The sequence below is a fragment of the Crocodylus porosus genome, unplaced genomic scaffold, assembly GCF_001723895.1.
Source record: "Crocodylus porosus isolate Cpor-Errol unplaced genomic scaffold, CroPor_comp1, whole genome shotgun sequence".
Taxonomy (NCBI): Eukaryota; Metazoa; Chordata; order Crocodylia; family Crocodylidae; genus Crocodylus; species Crocodylus porosus.
Genome location: NW_017728923.1, coordinates 14,534,291 through 14,553,649, shown reverse-complemented (window position 1 = coordinate 14,553,649; position 19,359 = coordinate 14,534,291). Strand labels below are relative to the sequence as shown.

Sequence of the window (19,359 nt, the reverse complement as noted above, 5' to 3'; positions counted from 1 at the left end):
TCTGTTTTATGAATTACTTTAAATTTAGGCTAATGGCCTGTGTCTTTTGCTGTATTTCATAAAACGAGTTCTCTTCTTTTCTGACTGTAAAAGAATAGGATATATTCTTCCTTATGAATTTTTTTCCTGAGGTTTTTGGGGTTTTGTTCACCCAACAATTAATTTTTATTCTATTCCCCTGAAAGTGCTTCTTTCAGTGCTTTGAGATTACTTTTCAAATATTTTATCATAACAAAGATCGGTGGGGCAAAGGGAAGGGGCGAAGGAATCTCAAACTGGGAGAGTCTCTATTTTTTTCCCCCCTCACCTGTAGAAAGTTCATTTGCTTATCCATAATTCAGTTGATTCTTGCGGGGGAGAAAAGGGAAAGCGAAGTTATAGTGACATAAAGATTTATCAATACAAGTGCAATTCCGTTTTGGAGAAATTCTGACATTCAAAATATTTTGAATTTGTAACCCTCAAAGTTTTTCTTTTGTCAGACTTTTTCTGATGCTGTTGGTGCTGCTTCTGGTTTTGTTCTGCATCACACCTTGTGTCCATTTATTTATTAATTTCCCTTCTATTTAATTAGTGTATTTTCCCAACTTTCCCCCGAAAAATCAGCCCCTCCAAAATTGGGATGCATGTATTAAGCGGGAAAGCTGATTTTCTGCCTGGGATAGAAGCACCCTGCTTTGATTCCTGCTCTGGAGTACAGCAGCTGTTGAATTACTATTCAGGCAGCTGAGGGAGTTAAAAATTGACTTAATGGCTTGTTGTTCTCTCAGCCACAGGTGTTAATGACTCTCTGTCTTTCTTTTTATGATCCTGATGTTTCACTAATTAAGTTAACCTTTTTTAGGGCAGATTTTGTTTGCTAGCTGCTACTGGTCTCTGTCTTCCTATTTCACAGCCTAAGCAGGAAAAGGAGGGTGAGTCAGCTAAAGATTTGGCTCTGTCCCTGCTCTATGCAGCCAGAGCTCTGGAAAAATCTTTTTTGTCCTCATTCAGTCTTTTAAAACAAGGTGTGTATTATATGCCAGGATGTGTTGTGTGAGAGAAAATACAGTAATTGCTTTCCCAAGCATCTGTTAGGGTCCAAGTGAATTGGGTCTATTTTGGTTTAATTCTGCATTAGAAGAAATCACAATATAATAACTCTTCTGAAACCAAAATTGCTGAGCTTTGAACAGCTATGATCAGATGCACTAAGAGCAACTCGGGGAGGGACCATACAGAATTTTGTATTCCAGAAAGTGTTGGATGACTGTAAGAAGGATAGTGAAATAAGAAAATGAGATCTAGAAGGAAAGACTGGCCTCTTTATTTTTGTTCTTAAATGTTAAGAAGACGTGTTCAGTGCCTTAATTCCTAGTGTAAAATAAAACTCTGAAGGCTCAGAACTGAACTTGGAGCTGAAATAGAGGCATGGTTATAGTATCTTTAAGTTTTTTAGGTGCTTACCTAATCCCTTACTCTGGAGGCAGCCCTGAGGGTCTCAAGCTCTGTTCCAGGACACTCATCACCCTGGGTCACATGAAAGAGGGTCATTGAAAAAGCAGGTTCCCCCTCCCCTGCAACTGTCTCTCTTAGTTCTTGTCTTGGTACAATCCTGCTTCAGCAAGAAATAAGGCCTTTAGTACACCCCTTCATGCTGCTCTGTTTCCCAGAATAGAAAAGTTAGAATATAAACCTCTGTTATTCCAGGAAAGAGTGTTAAGGTTGTGCTTTGCTTATGCTTTGGAAACTTTTTCGCAAATAAATTAAGACCCCTGAACACAAGACCCCTTTGGTAAAGAGTTAGTAAAAAGCATTATAATGTATGAAGAAGCAAAATGGACAGGGTGGTAATTTTGCCTCTGAAGATGGCATTGGTGGGAACAGTACTAAAGGACTGGGTGTGCCCTCATTTAACCAATTTTCATCAATATTTTTAAGGTTATAAAAAAAGCACTAAAACCAATCTTGGGACTGGATAAAATGCCTTACAGGGCCAGTTAAAGAGCTTAGTCTTTAGTTAAAGAGTTTATTAAAAAAAAAAGTCAGAAATGTGACCTGATTAGAGTGTTTAAGGACTAGTAGCTGGAAGCTGTATCCAAATTAAAATGAGAAATAAGGTACAGCTTCTTAACAGTGCAGGTGGGATGCTGACTGAGAAGTCATAAATTCTCCATTTCTTCAATCAACACTAGATGCTTTTATGGAAGCTATGCTTTAGCCAGACAAGTGACTGAACTCAATATGGGGGTAACTGGGTGAAATGTAATGGTCTGTAGTATACAGGAAATCAGATTAGATCATGTAAGGATCCTTTTAATGGCCTTAGACTATGAATAATCAATTCTTCTGTGAAAAGCAAGTAACAAGGATACTTGGCATAGCACAAGCTCTCAGCAAGTGTTACTGACATGAGACGAACACATTACTGTGAAATGCACAGTGGTACTTCTTCAAAGGAAATTTTCATATTGAAACAAATCTACATAAAAATGAAATTGGTTGTCCCAGTAATTTTCTGTAGTCAAGTTCTTTGACAGCTTCTCTGCTTGCTTATATGTGCATTTGTTTGTCTCAGCACCTGAAAATAACTTTATGGGCTGTTACCCAGAGACAGGAGCTGGTTGCATGCCTCAGCTGTAAGATTGGACAGAGGGAAGGATGGTACTTAAACCTTGAAAATCGATGCTGAATTAGCAAAGTAAACCTGAAGAAATATGTGAAAAAGATGAGAATTAAGTCCAGTTTATGTAGAGGAGTTGAAAAGTTTCCCTTTGCTTTAAAAGTTCCTTTAAAGATTTAAAAGTACACATTTTGTTTCGAATTGGAAATTGGTGATATCCTGTGAGAGAGCCAGTTCACTTTAAAAGAGACAAACTGTTCTTTGTTTTTTGATGATAAGAATGGAAGTAGCAGATACGTGAGTCGGCAAACAGAATGAGAGTGTCTGGGTATAACTGTGTATGTAAATTATTGTATAATTTTTTCATCTCAATCTCACTGACAGGTATCTGTCCCAATGAGTTTAAGCTTAAATTATACATGAGACAATTAGAAAGGAATGAGGGTAACTGAGAGGAGAGTGTTACCATAATGAAGGGTTGTGCAGCAGATGTGCTATTGCTCATCTGGATAATTAGTTTTTTGCAGCAGCAGTGGGTTGCTTAAATTTATATAAAAATAGTAGTCAGGAGAGGTGGCATTGTGATCAGTCACAGAGGGTTTGGAAAAAAAAAAAAAGAAAAAGTTTGTCTTGCAAGAAAAGGAGAGAATTGTGTGGCAAATTCCCAAGAATTCAAGATAATGCCATCAATAAGGACCTTGAGGTAGTGAAAGTAGCCTATTCAAAGTGTTTGAGTGTAAAGAGGAGGGAGACATGACTGAAGAACTGGCAGGGAAGATTTTAGAAAGGGATGCAGTAGCCATGTGATAACAGAAGAAATAAATGAGAATGAAGCGGAGAAAGGATATTGAAAAGTGAAAATTGTATAGGCTTAAATAAAAATATTTGATAATCCGGTTGACCTGTATAATACAAGGGCAGAAACACTTCTTAATTCTTTTTTGTTGTTGGTATAGAACAGGCAACCCGTATTTATTGCACATTTGTTACACAAATAAATTTCTACCATACTGAATGATAAAATCAGTATAGACTGGTACTTCCTTTTCGGTAATAAAATTATTTAAACTATGTTAAAATGACAGCCAAGAATACAAAATATGAATACTTGAGGAAATGTTAAATATATAATCAAATTAATAGACTATTTACAGATCCAAATGATGCTGAATAAAAGCTGTATGAAACTTTTTTTTTTTCCTTTGAAGTTGAATTATGTGACTTGGACAGTTTTCATGTGCTCGCTGTCTTTGGGATAAATTTGACACAACAAATCGACCTAACTTCAACCAAATGATAATATACAGATGGAAAGTAATTTCAGTGACTAGATGGGAAATAAATTTCAGGATAAATAGCTATTCCATTACAGATCACTTATAAATAAAACTTTGCTTTCTCTCCTCTTCATACAATGCTCTCGAGTCCCCAGCTCCTCCGTGCTGCAGAGCCAGGGTCAGATCCACAAGAATACTTGTGCGTCATACTCCCATTGAAATCAATGGAAATTAGATATGTAAATACCTTTTGTGGATCTGGTCCCTAGGATTTTCACTTTAGTAAAGGGATTTATTATGTGCGTTCCATCAGTGTTGTTCTGATGACTGCATTAGCTTGCTCATTAACTGCTGGACAGCTCATTAATTTTTTACTGAACTCTTTTTTTCCTTCTAGGTTTATGATAAATGTGACTTGGGAAGGTAAAGATTTGTCCTTCACAGAAGATGGCTACCAGGCACAACCAAAGCTGGTGGTGATAGTACTGAACAAAGATCGAGCATGGGAAAAGGTGAGCACTACCTGCAGGTTTATCCGGTGAAAGGCATGGAGGGAAGATGTGGTCGTTTAGAAAAGGCTCCCTCAGTTCTGTTCAGATAAGGCAAAACTACCCTTGCTGATATGCAGTGGCAAAATGAATCAGCTGTGATACTCTTCTTTTCTTCTGTATGGCCAGGGTAATTTCTGATATCAGTGATGTCAGTTTGTTCATCAAAAGTAGTACTATATGCATAGGGAAAGCAAAATATCACTCAAGGCATGCCGTGTAGATGACAAGACTCCTGCAACATGCTTGGCATATCATCTGGCTTTACAAATTAAACAGAGGTCATATTGGGTAAGTGAATGATTTTCACAGAACTCGGAACATAAGATTTCTGAAATCTGGATGGATTTGAACATAATCCAGAAACCTCACAGCATTTTTAATTCCTATATGATTTAGATTATACATATTTCTGGTGCAGAGTAACTTTACCTTCCTTTTGAGGGTTAACTCTTGCAAAATCTAACTAGAGGTTCAGAATCTTGATTTAGATTTATGATGCATTTAAGTATACTCTGGCTAGTCCCCTCCTACTGTAGAAAGACTAAGCAGCTGCTTGTAGAGGCAATTCCATAAGCTTCTGTGTATCAAAATTAACAACATGAACCTTGTATAAAAATGAGCTGTATATAATGTGGTTTTCTTAAATGCATGGTAATGCCATAAAATATTGTCATCTGTAATGTTAACATGCTGGAGTCTGCCAATTTTATTCACATATTGCAAAATATGGGATTACACTGATTAAGGGGCTATTTGTAACAATGCAGTAATCTGGACCTGAAGAGCATTTGCAATGTCCAAGTCTAGGAAGTATGTGCTGTGGTTCAAAAAACGTAGTTTAGATTCCTAAAGCATGATCATGTAGTCTTCATGAAATCCAGACTCCCTTTAAAATTTAGGAAGTCCTAAATTTGTGGCATATATGAAACACTGGATTAGTGGTCCAGTTTGCAAGGTTGTCAGCCTCTAAATAGCACTACACACTTAAAGTGAAACATCAGTTACTATATGTCAGGGGTTTTCAATCTTTTTTTAACAAGTGTACCTCTTCTGTCCCAAAGTTTCACCTCTATATTTTTCCTTGTTTTTCAGGGGGAGGGGCAGATAGAGGTCCCATGGTGAGGGAGGGAGTGGGGCAGGGAGAGGTGGCCAACATGGGACACAGGGGTGGGCAGTGGCACTGGCAACCTGTTTGGGGCACACAGTAGATTGGGGAGATAGCAGAGCAGCAAAGAGGGTAGGGAGCAGAAAGCAGAGAGGTGAGGAAGTACAGGAGAGGCAATGGAAAGCAGAGCAGAAGATTAGGGAAGCAGCACATGGGGCAGGTGAACGGGGCTGGCCAGAGCGGCAGCGGGGAAGGCTGCCAGAAGCCTGGCCCCTTCTTGGGGCAGAGGCCAGGTGCAGCCTGCCTGGGTGGTGCAGAGGGCCCCCAGAGCTGCACAGCGCAGGCAGAGCCAAGCCCGGGGCTCCTGCTTAATGCACCCCCAGCCTCGCACACCCATGAGCCGAGCCCTGCCTTGCCCCAAGTGGCTGTCCCAGTGCTGCTTTCCCAGCCCAGCCCAGCCCAATCCAGATAGACACTTGCATGCGGCAGCAGGCCTGACTTGGGCAGCTGCAGGCACTCAGGGCTCAGAGGCTGCAGACCCATCCTGCCCCGCCCCTTCCCAGCCACTCCCTGGGAGGTGCCGCAGGGAGTGTTCGAGGGCTGCAAAGTGCCCCCACTCCAGCCAGGCAAGGTCTCTGCAGTGGCCTTGCTATGAGGTGCGGTGGGCTAGGGCTGTGTCAGGTTGTTCCTGGTGGGGGCTGGGACAGGCTGTGCTCTGGAAAGGCAGTGGTGGAGCTGGGAAGGGGGCTATGGCAGGAACCATAGCATTATCTGCAGCCACCCCAGCATTAGCTGTAGCCCCCCACAAATCCCCCTCCCAGCACCACCACTGCCTGTCCCAAGCACAATATAGCCCAGCCCAACTTTCACTGGGAACAGCCTGTTGTGGCCCCAGCCCCAGCCCATCCCGACCCGACCCATGTGCAGATCTGGGGGCACATGCTATCTGGGTGCATGTAGTGGTGGGAGCCATCATGGCCCATACTGGCTGGGCAGCCCCACCTTCTCCCCCACCACCATAACAGAGATTACCAGCTGGACCTGGCTGCTCTCCACATGGCTGGGCTGTACTGGCCGCTGGTGTGATGCGCTGCAGCTGCATGCATACATACAGAGTTTTGCATATTCCCTATACACCTTTTAAGTACCCCTAAGAGTACACATACCCCTGGTTTATAATTTCATACTTTTTTTTTTTAATGAAACTGGTCTTAAGGGACCAATTAAAGGGCTAGGAGAAATAGGCTTGATAATTTTGAAAAAATGAGCCGGTAACCACATAAGAGCACAGACTAGGACAGTGGTCTTCAACCTTTTAAAGTAGGAGATTGCCTTTGGAATTTAAAAGCAACCTCAAGATGTACTATGTGCCACACCCTTCCCCCCCCCCGCCCAGCAGGTAAGTCTGTTATGGGGGGGGGGGTGCAGATCGAGGCAGAGGGAAAAAAATATTATTTGGGGGCAAGCCCCCTTAGCAGGTAAGTCTGTGGGGGAAGGGACTGGGGGAAGGGAAAGGCCATGGGTGGAGTGGGGCAGATCAAGGCCCCAGCCCAAGCCCCACTTCCTCCCTTACTGCTTGGGCCTCGATTTGCCCCCTCCCCCAATGATGAGGAGGGAGGAAGCGAAGGGAGCTGGGGCAGGCCCTGCACAGCCAGCGTTTGGAAACAAAGGCATGAGAGGTTCATCCCAGGCCCATGGGGAACGGGAACCACGCAGCCTAGCAGGGCCTGGGAGGTGTATGCTCCCAGATCTGTACACCAGCTGGGCTGGCTGCCACTGTGGGCTGGGGCTGGGGCAATGCTGGGAGTGGGGCTATGTGGAGGGCTGCAGGCACCCAAAAATTCACCACAGCCCCTGCTCCCAGCACCACTGTCTGGCCAGATTGCAGCGCAGCACAGTGCAGAGAAGAGCAGACCAGACCACCAATGTCAAGAGCATGGCTCTGCCTTCCCCTTTCCCCTGGGATCTGTGTGGGCGGAGGGGTAGGCTGGTGCTGGAAGGCAGTACCATGCTTTTCATGGTGGTGCTCTGCTCTGCTCTGCTCTGTGCTGTGCTTTGTTTTGGGCCAAGAAGCAGCACTGGGAGTGGAGGCTATGGTGAATCTTCAGGTGCCTGCATAGCCCCGCTCCCAGATGAAGCCCCCTGCATAGCCCCACTCACAGTACTGCCTGAGTGCAGCCCTGGCCCCAGCCTGCAGTGGCAGCCAGCCCACCCAGCATGAAGATCTGGGGGCATGTAGGTCCCCACTCCCCATGGCCCCCAAATGACCTGCTCATGGCTTTTTCCCCCACCCCAGCTGTGCAGGGCCTTCTCTGCTCCAGCCCTGCTCCTTCTCTCACTGCTGCTGTAGCTGCCCATGCTGCCTGGCATTTGTGGGGGCATGTGCGCCCCCATCTGTGCATGGCAGAGGCAGCTATCATTGTGGGCTGGGCTTTGTGCTCTAGGCTCAGCTGCGGCTGGCCCAGGAGCAGCCTGATGCCATGTGTGTCCAACCACTAGGCTGAGCCTCATCCCTTGCCTGCCCAGCAGTGGGACTCTTTTGATATTGGGCCACTCCTGGGTAGGCTGCAGCTGGGCTCAGGGCGCAAAACCCAGCCCAGAACAGCTGTTGGCTCTGCTGCACACAGATCTGGGGGGGGGGGCATGTGCCCCCTGGGGCCTTTGCCAGGGTGCGCACAGAGCTCCCCTACACCTGTGGACGAGCCACCCAGGCTCAATCTTCCCACCACACATCCAGCCAGGGCCCCAATCAACTTACCCCTGCTCCTGCCTCTGCGGCACTGTCCTTGATACTGGGATCCTCAGTTTGGTCCCCTTCTTCCTTCCCCCATGGACTGAGCTGCTGGCCTGGGGGTGGGGCACACACATGCATGGACATGTTCTCAGCCCCCCACCAGAGCCTGGGATTGAAAGAGGCTCTGAGATCTACCAGTCAATCGAGATCTACTGGTTGCTGGCCACTGGACTAGGGGATGGACTGTGGCCAGACCCCTAATAAGAATACTCTGGGCACTATTCTATTTCCCTTTGGTTTAAGTGAAACATTTGTAACTGTCTAAGTGGCATTTTTGGCACTTATATGCAGGAATGATTCTGTTTTTTGAATATATAAACCCGTGTGCCTAAATTACTTTGTATGTAGGTATGTATCCAGGGGCACATCCCAGAAACAATGAAGGAAAGGGAGGAGGGGAATCTTTTCAAGGCTTAACCCAGATAGCTGTTCCCTTAACCAGAGGGGCTGTAAGTCTGCATTTGTCTGTTTATCTGCATTTGTCTCTGACTTCCTAGCAGAACAGACTACAGTTCAGGCATCACTCAGGTCCCTATCAAGTGTTTCTTTGGAAGCTAAGTCACTGCCCCTTGCCTTTAAGTCATTATAAACAATTCACAGAGGGCAGTATAGTGAGACGTTCCTGCTCCATTATCAGGACTCAAGACCAGAACTTGGGCCCCCTCTCTTGCAGGGCAGCAGCCATCTCACTGACCCGTGTTCTTTTTTTCCTGACCCCATGTCTCTCTCTCCAGTAGCTGTCTAGGGAACCAACTTCAAAAGGAAAGGGGCCTGAATAATGCCTGACTCTGTCCTATGGTTAGAGTGCCGTGCTGGGAAATCAGGGAGATGCAGGTTCAAATCCCCTCTGGGTAAGAGGGGTTCCTTGAAGCTCAGTGTTCATCTTTTCAAGTGAGTGCCCTACTCCCCTAGGTCTTGGTTTTAAAAAAAATGCTACTTAGATGATCCAAGGGATCCTTTATCCTTTCAGAGAAAGTTTAAATAAGCAGACCTTCAAGTGGTCACCATATGAAACCAGGGAGGCCCTAGTACAGTGTTTGCCACATCTAATTGTATTTTATAGAATCAGCATTCTATTGTGCAGCTTCAGGAAAGGTAGAAGAATTCTCAGGCTGCTTGTAGGAAATGAATACTTCACATATCAGAGGATCACAGTGAATTTTGACTTAAAGGCATGGGAAATTATAGTCTAACAAAGTAATTCAAGATAATATTTCCCTTCTTTTGGCTCCTGTTGAGTATTGAAAGGAAATCTGGCATTCTTTCAATTGTATAAATCCATCAGAGATCCAACATTTCCTAGTATTGGTTTCTTGATAAGCATAAGTTTACCTCCATTTTCTGTTTGTGTCACAGTTTAGTTTAGTAATATCTCAGAAATTGCTTGCAACTGTATATGGGGAAAAAAATCCAAATCCTAATGTTTAATTATATGTTTCACTCATGTACAATATTGATAGTACAACAGTCTGCTAGTCCTTGTAGTGTAACTAATGTACATAAAATTGCAGTGTAGTTACTTTGTCATTTATGTAATAAAGAATAGTTTTTTCTATTTAATGTGAAGTGGTTTCTACCCAGCTTTATCCTGAAGGTACAAGATTTAATGTGAAAACTTCTTCCAGCTTTATTTGTGTAATAATCTGTTTTTATTTAGATTAAATTTTCTCCTTTTGGTCTAAATGCTACCCATGCTTGGTGCTTTAGCTGAAAGGTTTAGTTTGCAGAAAATCCATTAAGGCATAGCTTGTTGTATGCTGAAAAAAGATACACGTTCCCAATTGAAAAATAAGGCATGTTGAGTCTTTGTAAGGGAAAACACCAAAACTTTGGATCTGAGCTTGGAATGAGTACAGAGAGATGTGTACAGTCATATTTCTAAGAAGTCGGATGTTAATTGTAATGTAATACAGTGGGACTTGCGTGTTGTAATGCCTGCCGGGTCTATAGCCCCTCCCTTCAACTCACCTGCCATGACTTGATGTTATGCTATAAGAGAGAGGGTTCAATGGAAATCTTACTGGGTGGGCTTCCTGAGAAATGGCAGGACTTATGATTTTGGTGCAATGTTCCATGGGGCTCCATCTCCCCTACACCCTGTCCACTTGCCAACCAGATAGGTATCCGTACAATGGTGGTCTGGCCCACAGCTTGCTTCGGGAGGAATCCCATGTCCAAGTGGGCTCAGTTAGTACTTGTCCCTCTGGCCTTGATGAGTGGCCTTCCCTCTGTCGAGGCTGTCAGGCTGTCTAGGTGGGATGTCATGCCTACTGCAATGCCTCTGAGTGGGGTGCTTTGTTTTTGCCCTACTTTTCTCTATCTCTCTGAATTTTTCCTTTTTTTTTTTTTTTTCTTTTTTCTTTTCAAAAGATATATGTTCCTGAGGAGGAGAGGAATGCAGAGCTGCCTCCTTTCCCCCAGCCTTCAACAGGGGACTCAAAGGCTTCCCCTGCTCTGCCTGCTGGTGCAGTGCCAGCTGTGCTGCTCCTCTCTCATGCCAGAGCCTCAGCACATCTGGTGTGCTGCACCTCCATGCTCCCAATCTCTGGCTCTTCTCTCCCAGCCCGGGTTCTGGCGGGGCTTTTAAACCTTCCCGTGGTGGCCGGTATGGCCGCTGCGATTGTTCCAGCTGTTCCCCATCCAGGAAACAGCTGATTAAACAGCCAATATAACGCTGGCTTGTGTGGCCACGTCTTCAGTCCCAGCTCCTGCTCTGGCTGCCTGGCAGGAGGTAGGTTTTCCCTGTGGGGTGCTGTTTCTGGGGTTTGGGGCCTGCGTGGATTCCCCTCTCGACTCCGGGAGCCTGTGGGGGTGCCTTGCTGCCACAGGTAATGAGACTGAAAATGACCAGGTTCAACAGTTATCTAACAAAGCTCCCCAAGCTTGTAATATCAACATTCACATTGTTTCTGCCAATCTTGATAGGCAAAGGAGCTAGTTTTCAGGCAAGACTGTTTGTAATGAGGTGAGTATAATGTTGCACGTTTTACTGAAACTACCTTGATTAAGTACAAGAATTAGCAATGCTGCCCATAGCTGTAACAGAACGTTTCTACATGAATGCTACATCACTGTAGCTTATCACTACGTAGTGCCAGAGGTCATAACTGGTGACTCTGATGCTGCTGTGCAATAGCAATGAGTTGCTGCACAGTAGGGTCGGAAATGAACTATGTGCTCCCTGGACTGTGCAGTGATGGCAGTTAATGTGCAGTCATTTACTACTTGCTAGAGCAAGTACTAAATAACTGTGCAGTAAGAACTGTGCAGTTGGAGGCACGTGTAGATGTGCCCACTGATATGCCCATTGTGTAATTGAGCTAACTCTGGAGAAAAAAAATGAGTTGGTTAGCAGTAGTACCTGCATTTCTCTTACTATTTTCACCTCTGCAAAGTAGGACTTCTCTACCTCATCTACCCCAATAATGCACTTAAGACATGACTTTTACAGCCTGTTGGGACCTTTTAAATGCAAATACTTTTAGGCAAGGGCAATATCCTATTTTTTTTATTATGCCAAGAAAAATCAAATGCAGAAATACTATCAATCCAATATTGAAGTAATACAGTAAAGCCAATGTAATTAATAATCAAACTACAAATTAACTTCCTAGAAAAAAATAATTCAGTTGCTTGGAAAATCTCATATGTTTTTAGGGTGTTTATTTAGTAACATAAATGAGACCTGATTATACTAAAACATAAACCTTATGTAAAAGAGACTTTCAAAATTAAAATATTTTTATACTGTCATGCAACTTTCTTGTCTATGAAGGCTGGTATGTTAAAAGTACAAACAAGAAATATATTGCTCTTAGCAACCTTTAAAACATTGCCCTTAGCAATATTGTCCTTGGACCCTTCATTGTGCTGGAAAACTGAGGTTTAGGGTAATGTCAAATGATGCTGTAACTTAAGATTTGCTACATGCTCATTTCATGAGTTCTGCAATACAGTTTTCTGCCTTGAATGATATTACTGTTTGTCATCCCAACATTTGACAGTTTAACCAACATAGAGAAAGATGTGAGCATCTGATATTTCTAGTACAAGTCAAAAAAGAAACCCTTTTTAAATGTACACAAAATTAGAGAGGCTTTAAAAGCCAATTTTTGCTATACACTCAATTAAAAAAAACAGAAATAGCAGATATTACATATGGTGTGTACAACACAGCTGAGTGATTAGTCTGAGTTGCTAATCAAATGTTGTTATAGAAACCTTTAACATCTATACATCCAAACTGATTAAAATTCTACCCACATATCTTTAACTTTGCATTAACATAGCAATTATTGTGTGTGAGCTAGAGTTTGATTTTACTTTGATTAAGTTACGTAAGTCAGTTCCATAAGCTTTATACATGGTACATCTAAGAGTAGGGCTTATCTTTTGTTATACTATTTACAATGATGCTTGTAAAAAAATATATGTAGTAAAAAACATGGGTTGGGGGTAGGGAATTTCCTGGGTGTGATTAAATGAAGCAAGTTCTTCATAGAGGCATCCATCTGGCTGCTAGTCTTCAGATAGCATAGCCAATAGAGGGGAAATCCACTATATACAGGACTACAGATGAAACAGCAGTATTTTTGAGGAGAACTGAAGATCAGAATACTGATTCAGATTTTGCAAGGCATTTTATTTTTAAATTATGGTGGTGATAAAAACAAATCATGGAAGAAATATAGTACAATTTCTCAGGAGATTTGCAGTTGCATTCGAAGCAGATACAGTGAAACTGCAGTTTTGTATGGGAATTCACTCCACACAATGGTAGCTTGTTACAAAATGAGGAAAATATAAAATTTTAATTAGAACAACTAAAATAGCTGTCTATTTTCTTGCTATGGAATTTTCTTTTAAGCAGCTCTGTCATGGATCTAGTATGTACTGACTGATAGGATTATGTGCTTAGAATAGATGTAGTGGTACACTTCATAACACAACTTGTCCCAGCTACCTTTTGTCATCAAGTCCATTGTCATGCTAGTTAAAATGGAAACAATCTATTTTCCTAGCCTGAGTGTGACTCTAGTGACTGTTTATAGATGAGTTAAAATTGTAAGTCATTGTATGCATACATGCCAGTGAACTTTCACTTGCCGTATAAGACACTAAGGGTGCTTATACATGTGATGGGGTATTAATTCTATGCCCCCTAAATTGAAACGGTGAGTTTTTAATTGAAATGGTAGGTTTTATTTTTCCATCACTTGATACACATTATTATCCTGGTGGCCCTCCTCATCTTCTCTCTCAATTAGCACACCCAGTTGCGTCCCTGCCATCTCCCCACATTGCTCCAGGGGCAAGCCAGCCCATTCCTCGACAGTCTCAAACATCCTGCTGGCTGCAGGACTGCTGAAGGCAGAAGCAGTGAGGGGCTCGATCCTTTTTTTTTTTTTCTGAAGAGCCTGCCCACCTTTCCCACAGCTGGGGTTTGAGCCGAGCAATGGCCTCAATGTTCCAAGTTGCAACATTGCAAACTGAACTACATTGTAGTTTAGTTTAAAACTATGCAAACTCGGGTAAAACCCACAAAACTGATGTATGTATAATGTATGACACCATTAATCCACACAAAGGGAAATTTTTGTTATGTGTACTTTATGACATCATCACATGTACAAGTGCCCTAAGGCTTTTGGTGTTGACAAAGCTCAATTGGGACTGTGGAGTTCCTAGTGCAGGTAAGAGTGCTGCTCCCCTCCCCTCAGAATCCACATGTTTCTGGTCTCAGATCCTGTTTCCCCTGCCCCTGCTTTCAGATCCCATTTCCCCTGCTTCTGCATTTAGAACTTCCATAGGGTTTGCTTTAGGTGGCAATTCTACTTCTTATGCCCTGCATAACTTCTCAACTGAACTTGTAAGCAGGTGACAATCAAGAGTGTTTCCTCTCAATAATAAATGAATATACTCATATAGCATTCTAACTTTTGAAATTGTGACTCCAAATAGAAAGCTACCATGTGGCAGGAACCTACAAAAATATGAAGTGACTGCAGATTTCTGTACCTTGCAGCATATGATTCCTTCTGGTATGATCTATATTACAGATAGAGTTTTCTTCTAAGAGGATTTTGATCTCCTGATTTGTCCTGCAAATGTGTGTAGTTACTAAACTGGAAGACTTAATTTAGCATATCTTCCACTTTTCAGTCATTAACTAAAAATTAGTCTGAAGAATTCCTTCTTGGTATGACCAGTTAGATTAAAGGAAGCAGGTAGTTTTCCTACCAAATGGAATGTATCAGACTATGCATTTGTACAATATTAATTTCTTAATGCAAGTGTGAGGCTCCAAAAATATTTTTTTGGCGGGGGGTTGTTTATTAAAAAAAAATTCTGGCACTTGATTTGTCTGTGAAGTCCTGTCAGTGTCATTCTACCTGTGCCACTATTGGTGCACAGTGCAGGAAATAACATCTTCTGCAGTTCTCTTCACTGGACTGGTAACCTAGTTTTATTCATCCTCTGTTCTATCCTTATGCTTAGAACTTGCAGCTACATCAGCATATGCAGCAAGAATTGTTTCTGTGAAACTCAGTAATGAGTAATTCTATATGTTGGGGTTATTTTCTAGCCTAGATAGTCGTATGGAAATCTAGCAAGCAATTCATCATCTTGTTTATCAACTATTACCATTTGCAGTCTGCAGAAATGAACATATATAAAAAGTGGAATATATTTTGTTCTGCTGATTCTGAGGTCTACTTTAGTAAAGCTGGATGAGGTGAGGATATAGCAACAGATATTTCCATCTGACATCAAAAAGCTTCTGAATCATCTCAGCTGCCTGGTATATTTTCACATCTATCCTGGAGTATTTAAAGGGATTTTTCCAGAATTGCTGTTTACCAAGAATAATAATTTTAGCTGCTGAAGAATATTTTCCAACAGAGAATTCCATTGCCTTTTTCACAATATCTACAGTCTTCCAGGTGAAAATGCAAGACATAACTGAAAGAATGCTGGAGTTTAAAAGAAGTGTATTAATTTGTGTATATATAAATGCATATTTATATGTTGTGCCAAATGTTGGTTGTTTTTCAGTAGTTTACATTGGGTGCATCTACATGTGCAATTAATGCACCTTAACTTTCTGTACAGAAAATTGAAGCTCATTAAAGCACTCCTGGGCATGCTTGTGAAGATGCTCCTGTTAGGAGCAGTTCAGTCCAAGGTTGTTCTGCCCTGCTTTGCCACCCTGCAGCAGCCAGAGGGAGCTCCAGTCTCCCCCAGGTGCTGGCCTAGGGGGCCATTCCAATCTCTGTGGGGAGAGCTGTCTTGGCTATGGGGACAGCTTCCTCCCAGCCATGTGGAGATCGGGACAGATCCCAATATTGGCAAGGATGGGAGAGCTGTTCTGGTTCTGGGGACAGCTGCCTCCCAGTCCTGTGGAAATCAGGATCAGCCCTGATTCCCACATGGCTGGAAAGCAGCTGCCCCCAGAGCCAGAACAGCTTTTCCTGCCCCTCAGAGATCAGCATAAATTCTGAACTCCATGTGGCTGGGAGGCTGCTTCCCTACAATCTGGACAGCACCCCCCAACCCATGGAGATAGGGGCTTAGCCAGACAGCAGTTGGCCCTTGTTGCCTGGGTGGACCAGGAGCAAATTGCTCCCAGTCAGGGTCTACACATGCACTCCGGCACATTAGTTAATGGGCTGTTTTTCTAGTTCTTGTAAATATTGGTGCTAGCAAACAGTACATTAGACTAATTTATGCACAGTAATTGACATGGGCATGTAGACAGCGATGTTGTAAAGCATTTCATGTAGACACATCCACTGAGTTGAATTTTGTGCTTTAAAGGAGTAATTCAAAACTACTTGTGTACGAAAAATATATGTATTTTTAAGATTCATGGCCCTTTTACTAAGAATCAAAATCTCTTCTACTAAAGAATGTTATCCTATACAGAATTCTACTGCCTTTTTCACAATAGCTGCAGTTTCCCATTGTTCTCTGGGACTGAGGTCATACCATTCGGGCAATATCTGAAAAACTCAGTGTCCCATTTTAAAAACTCATTAAAAACTACAGCTGCTCATCCTGATCTGATCGTTAGTTCATATAGTATTTCTATAGGATAGAATTAAAGATGTTTGTATTAAAATTGCCGCAATTTCATATCGTAGCAAGTTTGGATTTCTCTGTTTGGGGGATAAATGCAGCATTCTATGAGTATGTTACTTTAAGTTAGAAATATGTACTTTAAACTCCATATTAACACAATTTTAGTCTTTTATCTAGCAAGACTTACCCATGACCCCATTACTGTAGTGTCTGCTTACCCTAAGCTTATTTTCACTTTTCTATTGACTTTAATTGGATTCTTTAGGTTTTTAAGCAGTAGAGCTCTCTTTTTATGCTCTTTGCACTCTAAGCACACAAATCTCTTTTCTATAGATCTGTTTGCTGCAGATGGTAACTAAATCTAGCTAATTGGGTTTAGGGCTGGAGCATAAATCACATTTTTCAGGCCTGTCTTTGAACTATTCCATGGTTCCTTCTTCCAGGTTACATAATCCAAAATTCCAAATATTATTTTTTTTTCTGCTTTAAATGCTCAATTAGATGGCTGTCAGAATAAGAAAAGATACTTCAAAAGGCATACTTGAGAGAAATGGCTATATTTTCCCTGTCTTCTACACTAGTCCAGGAGTGCCACATACAGCAGCAGAATGCATGGGATTTTGATTATATGGGATCCTTAAGTTAGGAACTACCTTGCGGATACTTGATTTCTTCCTTCAAATGACCAAACTACTCAAGATTCCCTTTTAATTCTCCCCCCTCCCTTCCCTGTTTTTATTAATAATTTCCCTTTTGAGACTCTCAATTTCATTCAAAACTGTCCTCTTTATACACCCATTGAGGCACCACTACTCAGGTTTGTGGTTTTTTTCCCTAAATACCCATAAAATCCATCTTATTCAGATTATTCCTAACTTTACAGCTATTTTTTTTTTTAAATTCCCAGAGCAGGATTTCCTGCTCTTCTGCCATAAGCCACATTCCAACATATGCCAAACTTACACCAAACTGTTTTGTAAAGAGTAATATTCTTAGCCAGCATATAAAAACAAAAATCTTGTGAGCTTCGAGTGACAGATTTTAAATTTGCTAATGGAAAGAACAATAACCTGCACTAATAGCTTGGAGCCTTCTACTCCCTGGGAGCTGGGGTTTGTACACCAGGCTGAGCTACCCCCAGCCCAGCCCAGCTCCAGGCTCTCAGCCTTCTGAGGGACTGAGGTGAAGCCTCTCTCAAGTGACTCCCAAGGCCCATCTGAGATGGTGCTGGTGGGACTGGGGCTTTGGGAGAGATGTGCAGGGATGGTAAGCTCCCACATGGCACAGGACAGCACCCCCAGATGTCTTATCCTGCTCTACTATTGGGAAGACACCCCCCTCCCCCAAGTTCCAGTGCTGCTCAGCTCTCATTTGCCTCCTCCTTCCAAACTGGGCAGGAGCCAGGATCCCAGCTCATTGCTGCCCTCCCTCTGGCCAAGTACCTTGAGGTAAACAGTGACCCTAAAGGGCAGGTGATTGCAGTCACCAAGAGCCAGGCCTGGAGACCAGAGCAAGGTCTGAGGCTGCCGAGTGGGCGGATGTCTCTCTACTTTTCTTGATGATGGGCTTATCCAGGAAATTCACCCCAGCCTCCTCCACTGCCTGCAAGCAAATCAAGACGAGAAATCAAGGTCTGCTGCTGTTGTTTGGGCATGGGACATCACCTCAAGCCAGTGCCACCAAGCCAGGCTGTGATCTAGGCTGTTCAAGGTACCATGGACTGCACAAGCACCAATTTGCCATGCTGCTAATTTGACACTGGGACATCCTGGTGTCAAAAAAAAAAAAGCACACAAAAAAACCAAAAAAAACCCCCCAGGGTGGTCTACGTGGTAGCAGTGTATGCCACCAGAAACAGAGCCTGGCCATTGAGAACTGTGCTGTAACTGCTGGCCAGGCTCCATGCATCCAGATTGGTGCTGCTGGTACCCCCAGGACTCTAGATAAAGCTGTTGGCCCCAGCCACCCCTATCTCACCTGGGACAATTTGGCACTAGCCAAAATGCAGGACCTCCATCTAACCCAGGTGGTGCACAGCCCCACCAGGGGAGACAACCTGTTGGACCTGGTGCTGGCCACAGGTGACGACGACCTGGTGAAAGGGCTGCGGCTGCTCAACGACCTGGGTGACAGCAATCATTGCCTGCAATCATTCACCATCCAGCGCATGGTGGCAAAGGCCTGCAGCAAGGCAGCAGCCCTATCCTTCAGGAGGGTAGACTTCAATGAGATAGGGAGAATAGTCAGAGAGGCACTGAGGTCCCAGAGGGGAGGGGAGTCGGGTGTCCAAGAAGAGTGGTTGCTCCTTAAGGAGATGATCCTCCAAGCCCAAACGGAGGTAATCCAAACAGGTATTAAAGGGGGCAGGAGGGTGCAAAAGCCCCCATGGCTCACCAAAAGCATCCAGGAGCATCTCCTAGCTAAAAGGGAGGCATACACCCAGGGGAAGGGAGGGGCCATCACCAGGGAGGACTATACTGCGGTTGTTCAGAGCTGCCGGGGAGTGGTCAGGAAGGCCAAGGCGGAGATGAAACTGGGACTAGCCACCCAGATCAATGACAAGAAAAAGTCCTTTTTTAAATATATAGGGGGCAAAAAGAAGGTACCGGATAATGTGGGGCCCCTGCAGACATGCTAGGAAATCTGGTCGTCACACCAGACGACAAAGCTAACCTATATAACAACTTCTTTGCCTCCATTTTCCTGAGCAGGGACTAGATCAGCCTCCCTACTGGGACCCCCTCAGGCTCCAGAGGAGGCGCACCCAGGCCAAGGGTCAATGAGGATTTAGTCAGGGAACTTCTGGAGGGACAGGACGTATTTAAATCAGCTGGTCCTGATGATCTCCACCCCAGAGTGCTGAGGGAATTAGCTGAGGTCATTGTGGGACCCCTGGCATGGCTCTACAAGCACTCGTGGTGCTCTGGTGTGGTGCCAGAGGACTGGAA

At 43.5% G+C, this 19,359-nt stretch overlaps 1 protein-coding gene across 1 annotated transcript in view; it reads left to right on the top strand.

Annotated features, from left to right (window-relative positions):
• The window catches only part of GRIN2A (glutamate ionotropic receptor NMDA type subunit 2A), a 128,712-nt gene that overhangs the window by 25,303 nt on the left and 84,050 nt on the right, over positions 1–19,359 (top strand). The window contains exon 2 of the mRNA XM_019540093.1: positions 4,277–4,391. Within this exon, the coding sequence (XP_019395638.1) occupies positions 4,277–4,391 (115 nt within the window). The remainder of the gene's footprint in view (positions 1–4,276; positions 4,392–19,359) is intronic.